The following is a 19,126-nucleotide window of genomic DNA, read 5'->3' as shown; positions in this document are numbered from 1 at the left end:
ATATATTCTCTTATACATGCGCTTAAATTATATGACATAATACACACAGACTGGACTTTATGCAAACTGGAAACCACATATCCTGAGGCCAAATTTATTGTAGCTGGGATTTTTAGAAAGCAAATTTGAGGAAAACTTTACCGAAGTTCTATCAACACATTGACTGTAGTACTCGTGCTGCTAAAACACTCAACCACTGCTACTCCAACTTCCGGGATATCTACAAGGCCCTCCCCCGCCCTCCCTTTGGCAAATCTGATCACGACTCCATTTTGCTCCTCCCTTCCTATAGGCAGAAACTCAAACAGGAAGTACCCGTGTTAAGGACTATTCAACGCTGGTCTGACCAATCGGAATAAGAATGCTGTTCATTGACTATAGCTCAGCATTCAACACCATAGTACCCCCCAAGCTCATCATTAAGCTCAAGGCCCTGGATCTGAACCCCGCCCTGTACAACTAGGTCCTGGACATCCTGACGGGCCACCCCCAGGTGGTGAAGGTAGGAAACAACACCTCCACTGTGCTGATCCTCAAGACTGGGGCCCCAAAAGGATGTGTGCTCAGCCCCCTCCTGTACTCCCTGTTCACTCATGACTGCGTGGCCACACACGCCTCCAACTCAATCATCAAGTTTGCAGACGACACAACAGTAGTAGTCCTGATTACCAAAAATGACGAGACCTGGGAGTGTGGTGCCAGGAAAATAAACGCTCACCCAACAGCAACAAAACTAAGGAGTGAATCGTGGACTTCAGGAAACAGCAGAGGGAGCACCCCCCATCCACATCAACGGGACCATAGTGTAGAAGGTGGAAAGTTTCAAGTTTCTCAGCATACACATCACTGACAAACTAAAATGGTCCACCCACACAGACAGTGTGGTGAAGAAGGCTGTATCACAACCGACTGTGATTGGGAGTCCCATAGGGCGGCGCACAATTGGCCCAGCGTCGTCCTGGTTTTGCTGGTGTAGGCCTGATTGTAAATATGAATTTGTTCTTAACTGATTTGCCTACTTAAATAAAGGTTTAAAAAATGAATAAAAATAAAACAGGAGGCTGAAGAATTTGGCTTGAAACCTAAAACCCTCAAACTTTTACAGATGCATAATTGAGAGCATCCTGGCAGGCTGTATCACCGCCTGGTATGGCAAAAGCAGCGCACGCAACCGCAGGGCTCTCCAGAGGGTGGTGCGGTCTGCCCAACACATCACCGGGGGCAAGGTACCTGCCCTCCAGGACACCTACAGCATCCGATGTCACAGGAAGGCCAAAAAGATCATCAAGGACAACAAACACCCGAGCCACTGCCTGTTCAACTTGCTATCATCCAGAAGGCGAGGTCAGTACAGGAGCATCAAAATGGGACCGAGAGACTGAAGAAGAGCTTCTATCTCAAGGCCATCAGGCTGTTAAATAGCCATCACTAGCACATTAGAGGATGCTGTCCTATATACATTGACTTGAAATCACTGGCCACTTTAATAATGTTAACATATTTTGCATCAGTCATCTCATATGTATATACTGTATCTTATTTCACTATATCTTAGTCTATGCCGCTCTGACATTGCTCATCCAAATATTTATATATTCTTAATTCCATTCCTTGTGTGTATTGTTAGATATTACTGCACTGTTGGAGCTAAGAAACACAAGCATTTTGCTACACCCACAATAACATCTGCTAAAGACGTTCATGTGACATAAGATTTGTTTGACACGTACACATACAGACACACACACACGGTCCTACCTGCAACTCTCCGGACACTCCCCCTTTGAACACCCAGGGTTCTGACTCCACCCCCAGTAACTCTGCCCCCGTGGTCGTCCCGCACCCTATCATAGATGAGAACCCACCTGTCAATCACACAGCATTTAAGGAAGACCATGCCCAATTCTATAACGACCCAATGAGGGTTCAGGGTTGAGGGATCAGGGTTGAGGGGTCAGGAGTCACCTCTACTCACAGTGGAAGCAGTTCCTCCAGGAACCCAACGGAGAGCTGTCGCTCAACACACGCCCATCTTAGACAGAAAGAGAGAGAGGGGGGAGGACAGATAAAGGGAGAGGTGGAGAGAAAGAGAGTATAGTAAATCTTACAGTGTATGCTTTATCCAAGTTTAAAATGTTTTTTCTGTCCTTAGCCCCTCTCTCGCTCTCCTTCTCCCTCCCTCCCCCCTCTACTCACCGAGCCAGCAGATGAAGGCCTTGGCCACCAGTGCAGTGTTTCTGAGGTCCCATACGTAAGGGTAAAGGTCATACAGCACGGCCTTGCTCACTCCACTCACAACACTACTGTGCAGCGCTGCAATCTCCTCACACACACCTAGGAACCCAGCCGCTCGGCCACGCCACTCCTCCGCCTGCAACACACAAGCATGAAGGCACACACACACACACACACACACAAAGCATGCAGACACACACACACAGGTGCACACACATTACCTCGTACCCTTGCACATCGACTCGGTACTGGTCTACCGTGTATATAGCCATGTTATCGTTACTCATTGTGTATTTATTCCCAGTGTTATTATCTTTCTATTCTTTTCTATTTTTCTCTCTGCATTGTTGGGAACGCCCCATCAGTAAGCACCACTGTTAGTCTACACCTGTTGTTCGCGATGCATGTGAACAATAAAAAAAAAAAAATGTATCCTTTATTTAACTAGGCAAGTCAGTTAAGAAGTTAGTTCTTATTTACAACGATGCTGGGCCAATTGTGCGCCGCCCTATGGGACTCCCAATTACAGCCAGTTGTGATACAGCCTGGATTCGAACCAGGGTGGCTGTAGTGACACCTCTAGCACTGAGATGCAGTGCCTTAGACCGCTGTGCCACAAATACAATGTTATTTTTTTACATAGTGTACATACACACACATACAGTTGAGCTGCCATCAGATTCAGTAAATGGGCACAAACAAACACACACACACACACACACACACACAGACCTTCTGCGGTGGTCCCTTCTTGTCATTGGCGCTGACCAGGTGGCAGTGTTCTTTGAGCCAGGTGAGGTCCTGTAACAATCTCTGGGCTGATGGGCCGTGCTCATGGGGAAGGTAGTGGAGACCTACCAGCAGACGGATTTGGGACTCGCTTAGAGGAGCCTTCCCAACACAAAGAACCCCCCCTGGACTCCTTGGCTGGCCTGGCCCTTGTTGGAACTGGTTGTTGTGGAGTTTCCTCTCTCTCTCCTCTCCGTCTCCTCCCTCACTCCTTCCTTCTTTCTCCCCCCTCCTCACCCCTTCCTCTCCCTCAGGGCTGGAGGGGGGAGGGCTGTCCCCCTGCGGAGTTTCTCTAGGGGGTTTAGGGCGACCTTCTCTGGTGGTGGGGTGACAGTTTTCACTCTCTAGGGTCCCCGACTTTTGACCCGATGACCTCTGGTCTGCCTGTCTGCTCTGGCGACCTGTGGAGAAGTCACACATATAGAACTAGAATAAGTAGAATTATAGAATTTGAATGATTCAAATTATAAAACTAGAATGAGTAGAATTATAGAATTACAAGTATAGAATTTGAATGAGTATAATTAAAATGAGAATTATAGAATTAGAATGAGAAGATTGGTAGAATTAGAATTGACACAGATCTGAATCCACATCAGGATGAACAGTTGAGATCAAGCTGAGTTGAGATCTTTTGAGTACCACCCACACACACACACAACCTGGCTGCAGTGGTTGGCTGAGCTCTTCCATCCAGTCGTGCAGTGCAGTAGACAGCGCCATCTCTGGACAGTACTGGTGCTCCTCATCTACACACACCATATATGTACACACACCATGGTTAGGAACACACAAACCAAGATGAAGAATACACATTCACTCACACACACATCATTGTTAGAAACACATACACACTATGGTGAGAAATACACATTCACTCACACACACAAAAAAAAAACTAATGGATAGTCACTAGTCACTTTCATAATGCCACTTTAATAAATGTTTACATATCTTGCAATACTCATCTCATATGTATATACTGTATTTTATACCATCTATTGCATCTTGCCTATGCTGCTCGGTCATTGTGCATCCATATATGATGATACAGACAAATCCTTTACTTAGATTTGTGTGTATTAGGTAGTTGTTGTGGAATTGTTAGATTACTTGTTAGATATTGCTGCACTGTCGGAACTAGACTCACAAGCATTTCGCTACGCTGCTAACCATTTTGATTTGATATGACACACATGGTTTGTCAAAATGTATGTGAAAAGTAGTTCAGTCAGAACTTGAGTAAAATGTATACATTTTTTGCAAAGCAAATATAATGAGCCAGTCAGATCATGTATCACACTGGCCTGACCCCCAACATTATATCGTAACCCTGGTGATAGCGGTTACCCCTAGGGGTGTGGAGGCACTGAGTGTTCTGATTCTCAGCCCACTCACACGCTCCAGTCCACTCTTTATCTCACTCACTCCCTCTCACACTCACCCCCTCTCACACTCACCCCCTCTCACACTCACTCCCTCTCACACTCACTCCCTCTCACACTCACTCCCTCTCACACTCACTCCCTCTCACACTCACTCTCTCAATTGTCTCTTTATCCTTCTCTTTCTCCTTTACTGTACATCGCTCTTCCATCCTTCCTTTCTGACCTCACTCACTTCATGTCTTCCTTTTTTTCACCCCTCACTTGTCTTTTTGATCTCATGCTTTTGTGCTTAAATTCTCTTTCCCCTCTTGAATGCATCCCTCTTTCCTTCTCTCTCCCTTCTCCTTTCCCTCTCTCTCCCTAATCCCTCTATGATGTTGTCACTGTAGATAACGTCAGTCTAAGGGTCTACTGCTCTGATAGTGTCAGTGGACCCAGTGTGTGTTTATCTATAACACCCTGTCGCTTATCTGTCCAAAAATATTTAGTTGACATCAACCTTCCTCCTCTCTCGCATCTATCCTTCCTCCCTGCCCCCCTCCCCATCCCTCCTTCCCCCTCCTCTCGCCCCCCTTCCTTCCTCCCCCCAATCCCTCTATGATGTTGTCACTGTGGGTAGGGCTAGTCTAAGGGTCTGCTGCTCTGATAGTGTCAGTGTACCCAGTGTGTGTGTTTTTCTCTAACACCATGTCACTTATCTGTCCAAAATGTTCCTTGCCTCCTCCCTGCCTCCTCCCTCCCTCCCTCACCCACTATCATCCCTCTGCCTCCTTCCCCCTCATCTCTTCCCTCTCCCTCCCCCATCCCTCATCCACTCCCCTCCTTCACCCCTTTTCTTACCCTTCTTCTCCTTCCTCCCAGTGCGGTACCAAGTCCCCAGCGTGTGCAGGGGTATGTAGTTGGCCTCGAACTCACAGTTGGGGTTAAGTAGCAAGCCCCGGAGTTGGGTGGCAAGCTGGGGATAGCGACCCTTGAAGGGACCCAGGAAGAGACGTCTGGAATCAGAATCACAATAAGAGTTAACCTTATTCACCAAGTACATTGGCATGTACCAATAATTTGACCTGGTGAAATGGTGCTGACAATGTCTTACAATAAACAAAATATACAGACAAAATATAGAAGACCTTACATTATCTTCTCATCTCATTTCATCTTATCCTACCTGGAGTCGTAGTCATTTGCATGCAGGTTGTCCCACACCAGAGGAGGGCGGTGTAGGACAGACTGTACTTCAGACAGACCCTCCACACTCAGCTCTCTAGAGATTACCTTACTACCTGGGGGGAGAGAAGCAAAATAAATGATATATTATAAAATACACGGCTCAAAAAAAATAAAGGGAACACTTAAACAACACAATGTAACTCCAAGTCAATCACACTTCTGTGAAATCAAACTGTCCACTTAGGAAGCAACACTGATTGACAATAAATTTCACATGCTGTTGTGCAAATGGAATAGACAACAGGTGGAAATTATAGGCAATTAGCAAGACACCCCCAATAAAGGAGTGGTTCTGCAGGTGAGCCCTGCAAAATGACCTCCAGCAGGCCACAAATGTGCATGTGTCTGCTCAAACGGTCAGAAACAGACTCCATGAGGGTGGTATGAGGGCCCGACGTCCACAGGTGGGAGTTGTGCTTACAGCCCAACACCGTGCAGGACGTTTGGCATTTGCCAGAGAACACCAAGATTGGCAAATTCGCCACTGGCGCCCTGTGCTCTTCACAGATGAAAGCAGGTTCACACTGAGCACATGTGACAGACGTGACAGTCTGGAGACACCGTGGAGAAAGTTCTGCTGCCTGCAACATCCTCCAGCATGACCGGTTTGGCGGTGGGTCAATCATGGTGTGGGGTGGCATTTCTTTGGGGGGCCGCACAGCCATCCATGTGCTCGCCATCTGACTGCCATTAGGTACCGAGATGAGATCCTCAGACCCCTTGTGAGACCATATGCTGGTGCGGTTGGCCCTGGGTTCCTCCTAATGCAAGACAATGCTAGACCTCATGTGGCTGGAGTGTGTCAGCAGTTCCTGCAAGAGGAAGGCATTGATGCTATGGACTGGCCCGCCCGTTCCCCAGACCTCCAATTGAGCACATCTGGGACATCTTGTCTCGCTCCATCCACCAACGCCACATTGCACCACAGACTGTCCAGGAGTTGGCGGATGCTTTAGTCCAGGTCTGGGAGGAGATCCCTCAGGACACCATCCGCCACCTCATCAGGAGCATGCCCAGGCGTTGTAGGGAGGTCATACAGGCACGTGGAGGCCACACACACTACTGAGCCTCATTTTGACTTGTTTTAAGGACATTACATCAAAGTTGGATCAGCCTGTAGTGTGGTTTTCCACTTTCATTTTGAGTGTGACTCCAAATCCAGACCTCCATGGGTTGATAAATTAGATTTTCATTGATAATTGTTGTGTGATTTTGTTGTCAGCACATTCAACTATGTAAAGAATAAAGTATTTAATAAGAATATTTCATGTGTTATTTTAGTGTTCCCTTTATTTTTTGAGCAGTGTACATTACATATACAGCCAGGTCCATAATTAGTGGCACCCTTCAAAAATATTAGCAAAAAAGATGATAAAATAAATAATACAAATACTGAAGCTATATTGTATGCCCCCCAAAATTTGTAAACAATAAAAAAGATAGGTCAAAAGTATTGACACCTCAGTTTCAATACCCCACCTTGCGAGGATAATGGCACATTCTCTAAAATGTTTTTTTGAGATTGGAGAACACTGTGAGCAATCTAAGATTGAAAAATCTCACTGCTGATCGGTACTTAGCACAGTAGGAGGCCGTTCCTTCTCTTGCTAGAACAAAATACGTACTGTGCTGCGTACCAACATGGTACTGACGAACCTGTCGTTTCTACTTGCAGAATCGCAATGCTCGTTAGTGGCAGATAAATTGACTGAGCCAAAAACCTCCACATGAGAGCCGACAGGAGTGACAACAAAAAGGGGAAAAAAAGGCACTTTTTTCAGTGTAATCCCATCCATTTCATCAGAAGGATAGGTAGTTAATGAACTCCCCCAAAGTATAGATATACTGTAGAACAGCTAAGGTAATGAAGCAGAGCCAGATGGAATACCTGCCTAGCGCAGGGATGCGAGTGCATCATTGCACCTAATTGAGTGGTTTTGCACGCCCGTGACCCATTATTTGCTCTTATGATTCAGAGGCATATGAAAACACTGAAACTGGAAATAGATTTCTCTCAGTAACATATTCAAAGAAAATCTTTCTATTTCAAGCCCAGATTGAAGTAGAATTCATTTAACTGTGATCAATCCATGATAAGGACATGCGCATGAATAAACTGGCAGGAGGGAACACGTTATTATGTTGAGGGAACACATTTTTATATTGAGAGCATGGTTTTTATGTTGGGAACGGAAGAAAAATAACGAGGGAATGGATTAGCCTGGCCTGTTTTTTTCTTCTTCTCACTGACGGGGCTTAGTACAATTGCTAAAACAATAAAGCTACATAATACATATATTTTTTCTAGAGCCAGTCTTTACATCTAGCTAAGGAGTTTAATGCTTGAAGAAGGATTTTTTTGTCAGGTTTGATGAATGTGCACTAGTTAGTTAGCTAGCAAGCTACACTTCACATGAAACGAATGGGGTGGCAAATCCAGCACAATGCACACAACCAGTTTGCTTGCTAGCTAATGTTAGCGTCGCCATTTGCCAGTTAGCACAACATAGCTAGCTAGAACAGACAGCTGCTTCATTCAAAAACAAATGATTGTGCCTGTATATATCCCCTCAAGCAGACAGTGTGATGGCTCTCAAGGAACTACACTGGAAATGCTAACTGAAAAATTTATATCCTGAGGCTGCATTTATTGTAGCTGGAGAAAAGAAAATCTGAGGGAAAAAAATACTACAAAAATTGTATCAACATCTCCTGTGCTAATCGCTCATCAAGCACTCTTGACCATTGCTACACCCCCTTCTGGGACAGCTACAAGGCAAATCAAATCATGCCTCCCCTTTCCTCCTCCCCTCCTAAGAGCAGAAGCTTAACCTTTTCACATGTGAATTCCAAATATCTCTCTGTGGCAGAGAGTTCCATGTAGTCATGGCTCTATTTAATACTGTGCATTTTCCAGCCTCTGTTCTGGACCTGGGGACTGTGAAGAGACCTCTGGCTGCAAGACTTGTGTAGTACTGATGAGTGTCCGGACTGTGTGCCAACTACTTGAACAGACAGTTTGGTACCTTTAACCTATCAACACCTCACACACAATACCAATAGTGATGCAGTCAATCTCTCCTCAACTTTGAGCCAGGAGAGATTGACATGCATACCACTGACATTCGCCCTCCGTGTACATCTAAGTGCAATATGTGATGCTCTGTTCTGGGCCAACGGCAATTTTACTATGTCCTTCTTTGCCCTCACATGACCGCACAACTGGACAGTAGTCCATGTGTGCCAAAACTAGGTCCTGTAGGACATGCCTGGTTGATTTAGATGTTTAGAAAGCAGAACAATGCCTTATCATGGACAGACCTCTTCCCATTTTAGCAACCATTGTGTCTATCTATGTTTTGACCATGGTAGCTTGCTATCTAGGGTTACACTCAGGAGTTTTGTCTCCTCAACTTGCTCAGTAGCCACGGGTCAGTGGAAGGTCATTAGTAGAAACAGAAAACACTAATGGGCAAAGCCGGCTGCCCTGCGGTACATCCCACTCAACCAAATTTGCAATAGAGAAGCTTTTTTCGAAAAGTTTTCCAAGCACCGGCAAGAGGCTGTTTGGTTGGCTGTTTGAACTATTAAAGGGTGCTTTGCTATTCTTGGGCAGTGTAATGACCTTTGCCTTCCCCCATGCCTGAGGTCACACACCGTATTCCAGGCTTAAATTGAAGATGTTGCAAAAAGGAGTCGCAATGTATTCCACTACCAACTTCAGAAATGTACCATCCAGATTGTCAGTACTAGGTGGCTTGTCCTTATTTATAGATAACAACAATTTCGTTACCTCTTCCACACCAACTTCGCGGAACTCAAAACTACAGTGCTTGTATTTCATTATTTAGTTCGTTATGCATAAATATGAAGGCTCAGCTTTTTTTGCTTGCATGTCATGCTTAAGTCCGCATATCTTGTCAACAAATAAAGTTATTAAAAGTGGTTGGCAATATCAAAGGGTTTTGTTATGAACAAGTCTGCCTCAATGGAAGACTGAGCCAAGTTCGCTTATTTGCCTAGAATTTCATTTAAGGTACTCCAAATCTTTTTACTATCATTCTTTATATAATTTCTTTGTTCCATAGAATACTTTCTTCTTCTTTTTGTTTAGTTACAATGCCATCAGAAACTATTCATACTCTTTGATTTACAGCGAATTCGGGAACTATTCAGACCCCTTCCCCACATTTTGTTTTGTTACAGCCTTTTTTCAACGTGAAAACATGTTTGCAGAAATGTTTGCATATGGCCTCCCGAGTGGTGCAGTGCTAAGTCATTGCGTCGCAGTGCTTGAGGCGTCACTACAGACTCCTGGTTCGATCCCAGGCTGTGTCACAACTGGCAGTGACCGGAGGTCCCATAGGCGTCGTGAGGGTTTGGTCGTCAGTTGAATGGTGTTTAGTCCAACACATTGGTGCAGCTGGCTTCCGGGTTAAGTGGGCGGGTGTTAAGAAGCGCAGTTTGGCGGGTGATGTTTTGTAGGACGCATGACTCAACCGTCACCTCTCCAAAGCCTGTTGGGGAGTTGCAGCGATGAGACAGGGTTGCAATTGGATATCACAAAATCGGTCACTCGGTCACACAGGAACATTCACCGTCTTCTTGGTATGCAACTCCAGTGTATATTTGGCCTTGTGTTTTAGGTTATTGTCCTGCTGAAAGGTGAATTAATCTCTTAGTGTCTAGTGGAAAGCAGACTGAACCAGATCTTCCTCTAGGATTTTGCCTGTACTTAGTTCCATTTCTTTTTTATCCTGAAAAACTCCCCAGTCCTTAACGATTACAAGCATTCCCATAACATGATGCAGCCACTACTATGCTTGAAAATATGGAGAGTGGTAGTCAGTAACATGTTGTATTGGATTAGCCCCAAACATAACACTTTGTATTCACAACAAAAAGTGAATTGCTTTGTCACATTTTTTTGCAGTTTTACTTTAACCTCTTCAGTCGACCCTCTACTTTTTTGAACATTCTGTTAAAAATCGCGCAACATTTCAGCGCCCTGCTACTCATGCCAGGAATATAGTATATGCATTTGCTTAGTCTGTGTGGATAGAAAACACTCAGACGTTTAAAAAACTGGTTAAATCACTGCTGTGGCTTTACCAGAACGGCATTTACATCGAAAAGCACAGGAAAAACTGATCACTGAAAATGGGGAAAATATATCCATGCGCTACTTTGAACCCATTGATAAACGTGAACCACAATTAATTGACTGAGGTTGCAGTACCTACAGCTTCCACAGGGTGTCTAGAGTCTTGTCATTTCCCTTCGAGTTTTTTCTTGGTCAAACACATACAGGACACCGTATCTAATCCGGTCTAGGACCGGATATTTTCGTTGAGTTTCTAGCCGGACATTTTTCCAGACGGACAGCTAATAATCTTTACATCGCCTCCTGATGAATTTTATCGCTTATTAACGTTTACTAATACCTAAAGTTGCATTACAAACGTATTTCGAAGTGTTTTGTGAAAGTTTATCGTCGACTTTTTGAATTTAAAAAAATGACGTTACGTTTTGAAACTATGTTTTTTTCGTTTATCACACAGTCTACATATAACGATATCTAGGCTTTATATGGACCGATTTAATCGAAATAAAGACCCAAATAGTGTTTATGGGACATCTAGGAGTGCCAACAAAGAAGATGGTGAAAGGTAATGAATGTTTTCTATTTTATTGTGCGGTTTGTGTAACGCCGAAATGCTAATTATTTTGTTTACGTCCCCTGTGGGTCTTTTGGGGTGTTGCATGCTATCAGATAATAGCTTCTCATGCTTTCGCCGAAAAGCATTTTAAAAATCTGACTTGTTGCCTGGATTCACAACGAGTGTAGCTTTAATTCGATACCCTGCATGTGTATTTTAATGAACTTTTGAGTTTTAACTAATACTATTAGCATTTAGCGTAGCGCATTTGCATTTCCAGAGCTCTAGTTGGGACGCAAGCGTCCCGGGTAGAAGCAACAGATTAAAGCCTTGTTGCAAATAGGAATCATGTTTTGGAATAATTGTATTTTCAACAGGCTTCCTTCTTTTCACTCAATTAGGTTAGTATTGTAGAGTAACTACAATGTTGTAGATCCATCCTCAGTTTTCTCCTATCACAGCCATTAAACCCGATGGTAAAATCCCTGAGAGGTTTCCTTCCTCTCCGGCAACTGAGTTAGGAAAGACACCTGTATCGTTGTAGTGACTTGTGTATTGATACACCATCCAACGTGTAATTAATAACCACCATGCTCAAAGGGATATTCAATATCTGCTTTTTTATTTTTACCAATAGGTGCCCTTCTTTGCGAGACATTGGAAAACCTCCTTGGTCTTTGTGGTTTAATCAGCGTTTCAAATTCACTGCTCGACTTAAGGACCTTACAGATAATTGTATGAGTTGGGTACAAAGATGAGGTAGTCATTCAAAATCATGTGAAACACTATTATTACACAGTGTGAGTCCATGCAACTTAGTTTTTAACCTAATCAAATGTTTACTCCTGAACTTATTAAGGCTTGCCATAACACAGGAGTTGAATACTTATTGACTCAAGATATTTCAGTTTTTCATTTTTTATTTAATTAATTACATTTGTAAAAAACCTTCTGAAGACACTGTATATTTTGTCAATTTACTGTATGTTTGCCAATCTGCTGTGTTGTCAGACTTATTTGCTATTCCCTTTGCCTCATTCCTCTCAGCCATACAGTTTTAAAATTCTTCATCTATGCATGGGGATTTGGCAGTTCTAACAGTCAGTTTCTTGATGGGCGCATGCCTATAAGTAACCAGAAGACACCAATTTCCTAAATACTCATCACACACATCAGACCAACAAATATTTTTCACAACTATGACATCGCAAAACCTCTTGTATGATTGCTTATACTCCACTTTAGGTCCAGTCTTTGGAACTTAGTTTTTTCTAGATATGGCTATTATATTATGATCACTATGGATCACTATCCAATGGGTCTGGATACTGCTTTAGGGAAGATTTTGGGCGCATTAGTAAAGATGTGGTCGATCCATGTGGATGACTTAGTTCCAGTTCTGTTTGTAAATACCCTGGTATGTTGACTGATAACCTGAACCAGATTGCAAGTATTATTTACTGCTTGAGTGGACAACTTGGTGACAACCAGTCAATCTTTTGGTCACCCAGACAATATACCCCTCTGTTGATGTCACATACATTATCGAGTATTTCACACATAGTCCAAATACTGACGTTTAGCATTCAGTGGTCTATAGCAACTTCCTATGCGAATAGGCTTTAGGGGAGGCAGATTAACCTGTAGACATCTGACATGAGATCCTCTAAAACTGAACCTAAACCAGCTGCGCGCGTGAGCCATCGTGCATGAATTGATTTTGTTCCCCCACATCAAACACAATCACAACACGCAGGTTAAAATATAAAAAACTCTGAACCAATTATATTAATTTGGGGACAGGTCGAAAAGCATTAAACATGTATGGCAATTCAGCTTGCACTTGCTAGCTAAATTGTCCTATTTAGCTAGCTTGCGGTTGCTAGCTAATTTGTCCTGGGATATAAACATTGAGTTGTTATTTTACCTGAAATGCACAAAATAGTTTAATCTTGGCTTCATCAGACCAGAAAATCTTGAGCAGGCTGTCATGTGCCTTTCACTGTGGAGTGGCTCCATCTGGCCACTCTACCATAAAGTCCTGAGTGCTGCAGAGATGGTTGTCCTTCTGGAAGGTTCTCCCATCTCCACAGACAAACTCTGGTGCCCTGTCAGAGTGACCATCGGGTTCTTGGTCACCTCCCTGACCAAGGCCCTTCTCCCCCGATTGTTCAATTTCTTTAACCGCATGGCTTGGTGCAGACATGCATTGTCAACTGTGGGACCTTATGTAGACAGGTGTATGCTTTTCAAAATCATGTCCAATCAATTGAATTTACCACAGGTGGACTCCAATCAAGTTGTAGAAACATGTAAAGGATGATAAATTGAAACCTGATGCACCTGAGCTCAATTTTTCAGAGTCTCATAGCAAAGGGTCTGAATACCTCTGTAAATAAGGTTCTGTACTTTTTCTAAATTTACAAAATATATATTTTTAACTATTTGCTTTGTCATTATGGGGTATTGTGTGTAGATTGATGAGGAACATTTTTTATTGAATCCATTTTAGAATAAGGCTGTAACGTAACAAAATGTGGAAAAGGTTGTGGGGTCTGAATACACTATGTTAATATGGGAAATATTTAGTATATTTCTGGTTTTCTTGTTTGTTTTTAGTACCATTCGGAAAGGCTGATCCAAGGTAAACATGTGTGATGGAAAAATTACCCGATTTGTTTGATATAAATAATTAGCCATTAATACAAATAGGAGGATATTTCTGTCCTGTTACACTGTACCCAAACCGGCCACGTGCCATTGTGTGCAAATTGATTTTGTCCCCCTACACCAAACGATCAAGACACGCAGGTTAAAATATCAAAACAAACTCTGAACCAATTATATTAATTTGGGGACAGGTCAAAAAGCATTAAACATTTATGGCAATTTAGCTATCTAGCTTGCAGTTGCTAGCTAATTTGTCCTATTTAGCTAGCTTGCTGTTACCTGACACACGAGCCTAGACCCACTAAAATTTGAGGTAGGTCTGATTTTCAAAATAGGGGCCCCACAACGATGTGCGCTCAGCTCCCCTGTACTCCCTGTTCACCCATGAATGCGTGGCAACACACGTCTCCAACTCAAACCTCAAGTTTTCAGATGACACCATAGTGGTACGCCTGATCACGAAAAACGATGGGACAGTCTACAGAGAGGAGGTGAGGGCCCTGACCTCTCCTTCAACGTCAACAAAACGAAAGAACTGATTGTGGACCTCAGGAGAGAGCAAAGAGAGCACGCTCCACCCACACTGATGAGTCCGCAGTGGAGAAGGTGAAACGCTTCAAGTTCCTTGGTGTGCACATTACTGACAACCTGAAATGGTCCATCCACACAGTGTGGTGAAGAAGGTGCAACAGTGCCTCTTCAACCTCAAGAGGCAGAAGAAATTTGTCTTGACCCCTAAGACCCTCACAAAGTTATACTTATCCACCATTGAGAGCATTCTGTCGGGCTGTATCACCGCCTAGTACAGTGGGTGGTGCGGTCAGCCCAATGAATCACCAGGGGTACACTGCCTGCCCTCCATGACATCTACAGCACCCAGTGTCACAGGAAGGCCAAGAAGATGATCAAGGACCTCAGTCACCCAAGCCACAGCCTATTCACCCTGCTACCATCTAAAAAGCGGAGACAGTACAGGTGCATCAAAACTGGGAACAAGAGACTGAAAAACCTGTACATAATCATTGAACACTGGTAACAGTAATGTTTATATACTGTAAAATGTGAAATGTCAGAATAATAGTAGAGAAAATGATTTATTTCAGCTTTTATTTCTTTCATCACATTCCCAGTGGGTCAGAAGTATGTATGTATGTATGTATGTATGTATGTATGTATGTATGTAACATACACTCAATTGGAATTTGGTAGCATTGCCTTTAAATTGTTTAACTTGGGTCACACATTTTGGGAAGCCTTCCACAAGCTTCCCATAATAAGTTGGGTGAATTTTGTCCCATTCCTCCTGACAGAGCTGGGGTAACTGAGTCAGGTTTGTAGGCCTCCCTGCTAGCAAACGCTTTTTCAGTTCTGCCCACACATTTTTTATGGGATTGAGGTCCGTGCTTTGTGATGGCCACTCCAATACCTTGACTTTGTTGTCCTTAAGCCATTTTGCCACAACTTTGGAAGTATGCTTGGGGTCATTGTCCATTTGGAAGACCCATTTGCGACCAAGATTTTACTTCCTGACTGATGTCTTGAGATGTTGCTTCAATATATCCACATAATTGTCCTTCCTCATGATGCGCCATCTATTTTGTGAAGTGCACCAGTCCCTCCTGCAGCAAAGCACCCCCACAACATGATGCTGCCACCCCCGTTCTTCACGATTGGGATGGTGTTCTTCGGCTTGCAAGCCTCCCCTTTATCCTCTAAACAGAACGATGGTCATTATGGCTAAACAGTTCTATTTTTGTTTCATCAGACCAGAGGACATTTCTCAAAAAAGTATGATCTTTGTCCCCATGTGCAGTTGCAAACCATAGTCTGGCTTTATGGCGGTTTTGGAGCAGTGGCTTCTTCCTTGCTGAGCGGTCTTTCAGGATATGTTGATATAGGACTCGTTTTACTGTGGACATAGATACTTTTGTACCGGTATCCTCCAGCATCTTCACAAAGTCCTTTGCTGTTGTTCTGGGATCGATTTACTTTTTGAACCAAAGTACATTCATCTCTAGGAGACAGAACGCGTCTCTCTCCTGAGCAGTATGATGGCTGATTGGTCCCATGGTGTGTATACTTGCGTACTATTGTTTGTAAAGATGAACGTGGTACCTTCAGGCGTTTGGAAATTGCTCCCAATGATGAACCAGACTTGTGGAGGTCTACAATTCTTTTCTGGAGTCTTGGCTGATTTCTTAAGAGGCACTGAGTTTGAAGGCAGGCCTTGAAATACATCCACAGGTAGACCTCCAATTGACTCAAATGATGTCAATTATCCAATCAGAAGCGTCTAAAGCCATGACATAATTTTCTGGAATTTTCCAAGCTGTTTAAAGGCACAGTCAACTTAGTGTATGTCTGACCCACTGGAATTGTGATACAGTGAAATAATAATAATCTGTCTGTAAACAATTGTTAGAAAAATTACTTCTGTCATACACAAAGTAGATGTCCTAACCGACTTGTCAAAACTATAGTTTGTTAACAAGAAATTTGTGGAGTGGTTGAAAAACTAGTCTAATGACTCCAACCTAAGTGTATGTAAACTTCCGACTTCAACTGTTTGTGATGAGTCAAAAATGTTTCAAAAAGGGTTAACGCAGACAGTAAAATAGTTAGCCAAATAGCTACCGACCAACTATTTAGCAGGCTTATGACTTGGGGGTAGAAGCTTTTCAGGGTCCTGTTGGTTCCAGATTTTGTGCATCAGTACCACTTGCTGTGTGGCAGCAGAGAGAACAGTCTGACTTGGGTGGCTGGAGTCTGACAATTTTTATGGCCTGACAGCGCCTTTGTATAGACGTCTTGAATGGCAGGGAGCTCGGCCAAGTACGCACTACCCTCTGTAACACCTTGAGGTCGGATACCAAGCGGTTGCCATACCGAGCGGTGAAGCATCCAGTCAAGATGCTCTCAATTGTGCAGTTGTAGAACTTTGAGGATATGAGGGCCCATGACAAATCTTTTTTGGGGGAAGAGGAATTGCCATGCCCTCTTCACAACTGCGTTGGCGTGTATGGAACATGATAGATCCTTAGTGATGTAGACACCGAAGATCTTGAAGCTCTCGACCCGCTCAACTTCAGCTCCGTTAATTGAGATTGGGGCGTGCTTGGGCCTCCGTTACCTGTAGTCCATGATCAGGTCCTTTGTCTTGCTGACGTTGAGGGTGAGGTTGTTTTTTGGCACCACACTGCCAGGCCTCCTTCCTATAGGCTGTCCATCGTAGTCGGTGATCAGGTCTAGCATCGTCGTGTATTCGGCAAACTTAATGATGGTGTTGGAGTCATGCTCGGCCACGCAGTCATGGGTGAACAGGAAGTACAGGAGTGGACTAAGTATCGAGGGTCAGCGTGGGGAATGTGTTGTTGCCTGCCCTCACAACCTGGGATGTCGCATCAGGAATTACAGGATCCTGTTGCAGAGGGAGGTGTTCAGTCCCAGGGTCCTTAGCTTAGTGATGAGCTGGGAGGGCACTATGGTGTTGAAAGCTGAGCTGTAGTCAATGAACAGCAGTCTCACATAGGTGTTCCCTTTCTCCAAGTGGGAAAGGACAGTGTGGAATGCAATAGAGATTGTTATCTGTGGTTCTGTAGGAGCAGTATGCGAATTGGAGTGGGTCTAGGGTATCTGGGAGGATACTGCTAATGTGAGCCATGACAAGCCTTTCAAAGCCCTTCATGGCTACCGATGTGAGTGCTACTGGACGGTAATCATTTAGGCAGGTTACCTTCGCTTCCTTGGGCACAGGGACTATGGTGGTCTGCTTGAAACATGTCGGTATTACAGACTCAGACAGGGAGAGGTTGAAAATGACAGTGAAGACACTTGCCAGTTTGTCCGCGTATGCTTTGAGTACACGTCTTGGTAATCTGTCTGGCTTTGTGAATGTTGACCTGTTTAAAAGGTCTTGCTCACATCGGCTACAGAAAGCGTTATCACACAGTCGTCCAGAACAGCTGGTGCTCTCGTGTATGCTTCAGTGGTGCTTGCCTCGAAGCGAGCATAAAAGGCATTTAGCTCGTCTGGTAGGCTTGCGTCACTGGGTTTCCCTTTGTAGCCCGTAATAGTTTTCAAGCCCTGCCACATCCGACGAGCGTCAGAGCCGGCGTAGTAGGATTCAATCTTAATCCTGTATTGACGCTTTGTTTGTTTGATGGTTCGTCTGAGGGCACAGCAGGATTTCTTATAAGCGTCTGGATTAGTGTCCTGCTCCTTGAAAAAGAGGCAGCTCTAGCCTCGATGCAGATGTTGCCTGTAAACTATGGCTTCTGGTTGTGATATGTACGTACGGTCACTGTGGGGATGATGACGTCAATGCACTTATTGACGAAGCCCGTGACTGAGATGGTATATTCCTCAATGCCATTGGATGAATCCCGGAACATATTCCAGTCTGTGCTAGCAAAACAGTCCTGTAGCGTAGCATCCGCGTCATCTGACCAATTCCGTATTGAGCGAGTCACTGGTACTTCCTGTTTTAGTTTTTGCTTGTAAGCAGGAATCAGGAGGATAGCATTATGGTCAGATTTGCCATGGAGGGCAGGGGAGAGACTTGTATGCATCTCTGTGTGTGGAGTAAGGGTGGTCTCAAGTTTGTTTTTCTCCTCTGGTTGCACATGTGACATGCTGGTAGAAATGAGGTCAAACGGATTTAAGTTTGCCTACATTAAAGTCCCCGGCCACTAGGAGTGACGCTTCTGGATGAGCATTTTCTTGTTTGCTTATGGCCTTATACAGCTCGTTGAGTGCGGTCTTAGTGCCATTATCGGTTTGTGGTGGAAACTATAGATGGACTCGGACTCATGGACTCGTTAAAGGAAAAAGCTTCTTCCAGTTTGAGGTGAGTAGTCACTGTTCTGATGTATAGAAGTTATTTTCGGTCATAAGACACGGTAGCAGCAACATGATGTACAAAATAAGTAAAAAGTTACAAACAACGCAAAAAAAAACGAACAAAATAGCAGTTGGTTAGGAGCATGTGAAACGTCATCCATCTTCTCCAGTGCGATTTTGCTGCTATCTTACAGTTGAAGCAATCATCAATTCACTACCCTGGGCTACACAATTCACTACCCAGTAATGACGTCATTCCTCATTAAAGAGACAGCGCACACTGTGCAGTCATGTGAATAAGCCAAGGCTACATCTTTA

General features: G+C 43.9%; 1 protein-coding gene across 1 annotated transcript in view; it reads right to left on the bottom strand.

Moving 5' to 3' along the window:
• The window catches only part of si:dkey-183c6.8 (protein O-GlcNAcase), a 62,310-nt gene that overhangs the window by 22,719 nt on the left and 20,465 nt on the right, over positions 1–19,126 (bottom strand). Inside the window, exons 7-13 of the mRNA XM_029666402.2 lie at positions 5,578–5,692; positions 5,253–5,407; positions 3,687–3,773; positions 2,968–3,425; positions 2,197–2,371; positions 1,976–2,032; positions 1,759–1,844 (exon numbers count right to left, since the gene is read on the bottom strand). Coding sequence (XP_029522262.1) covers positions 1,759–1,844; positions 1,976–2,032; positions 2,197–2,371; positions 2,968–3,425; positions 3,687–3,773; positions 5,253–5,407; positions 5,578–5,692 — 1,133 coding nt within the window. The remainder of the gene's footprint in view (positions 1–1,758; positions 1,845–1,975; positions 2,033–2,196; positions 2,372–2,967; positions 3,426–3,686; positions 3,774–5,252; positions 5,408–5,577; positions 5,693–19,126) is intronic.

Source organism: Oncorhynchus nerka, linkage group LG8 (genome assembly GCF_034236695.1).
Source record: "Oncorhynchus nerka isolate Pitt River linkage group LG8, Oner_Uvic_2.0, whole genome shotgun sequence".
NCBI classification, from domain to species: Eukaryota; Metazoa; Chordata; class Actinopteri; order Salmoniformes; family Salmonidae; genus Oncorhynchus; species Oncorhynchus nerka.
This window is presented reverse-complemented; position numbering and strand designations above follow the sequence as displayed.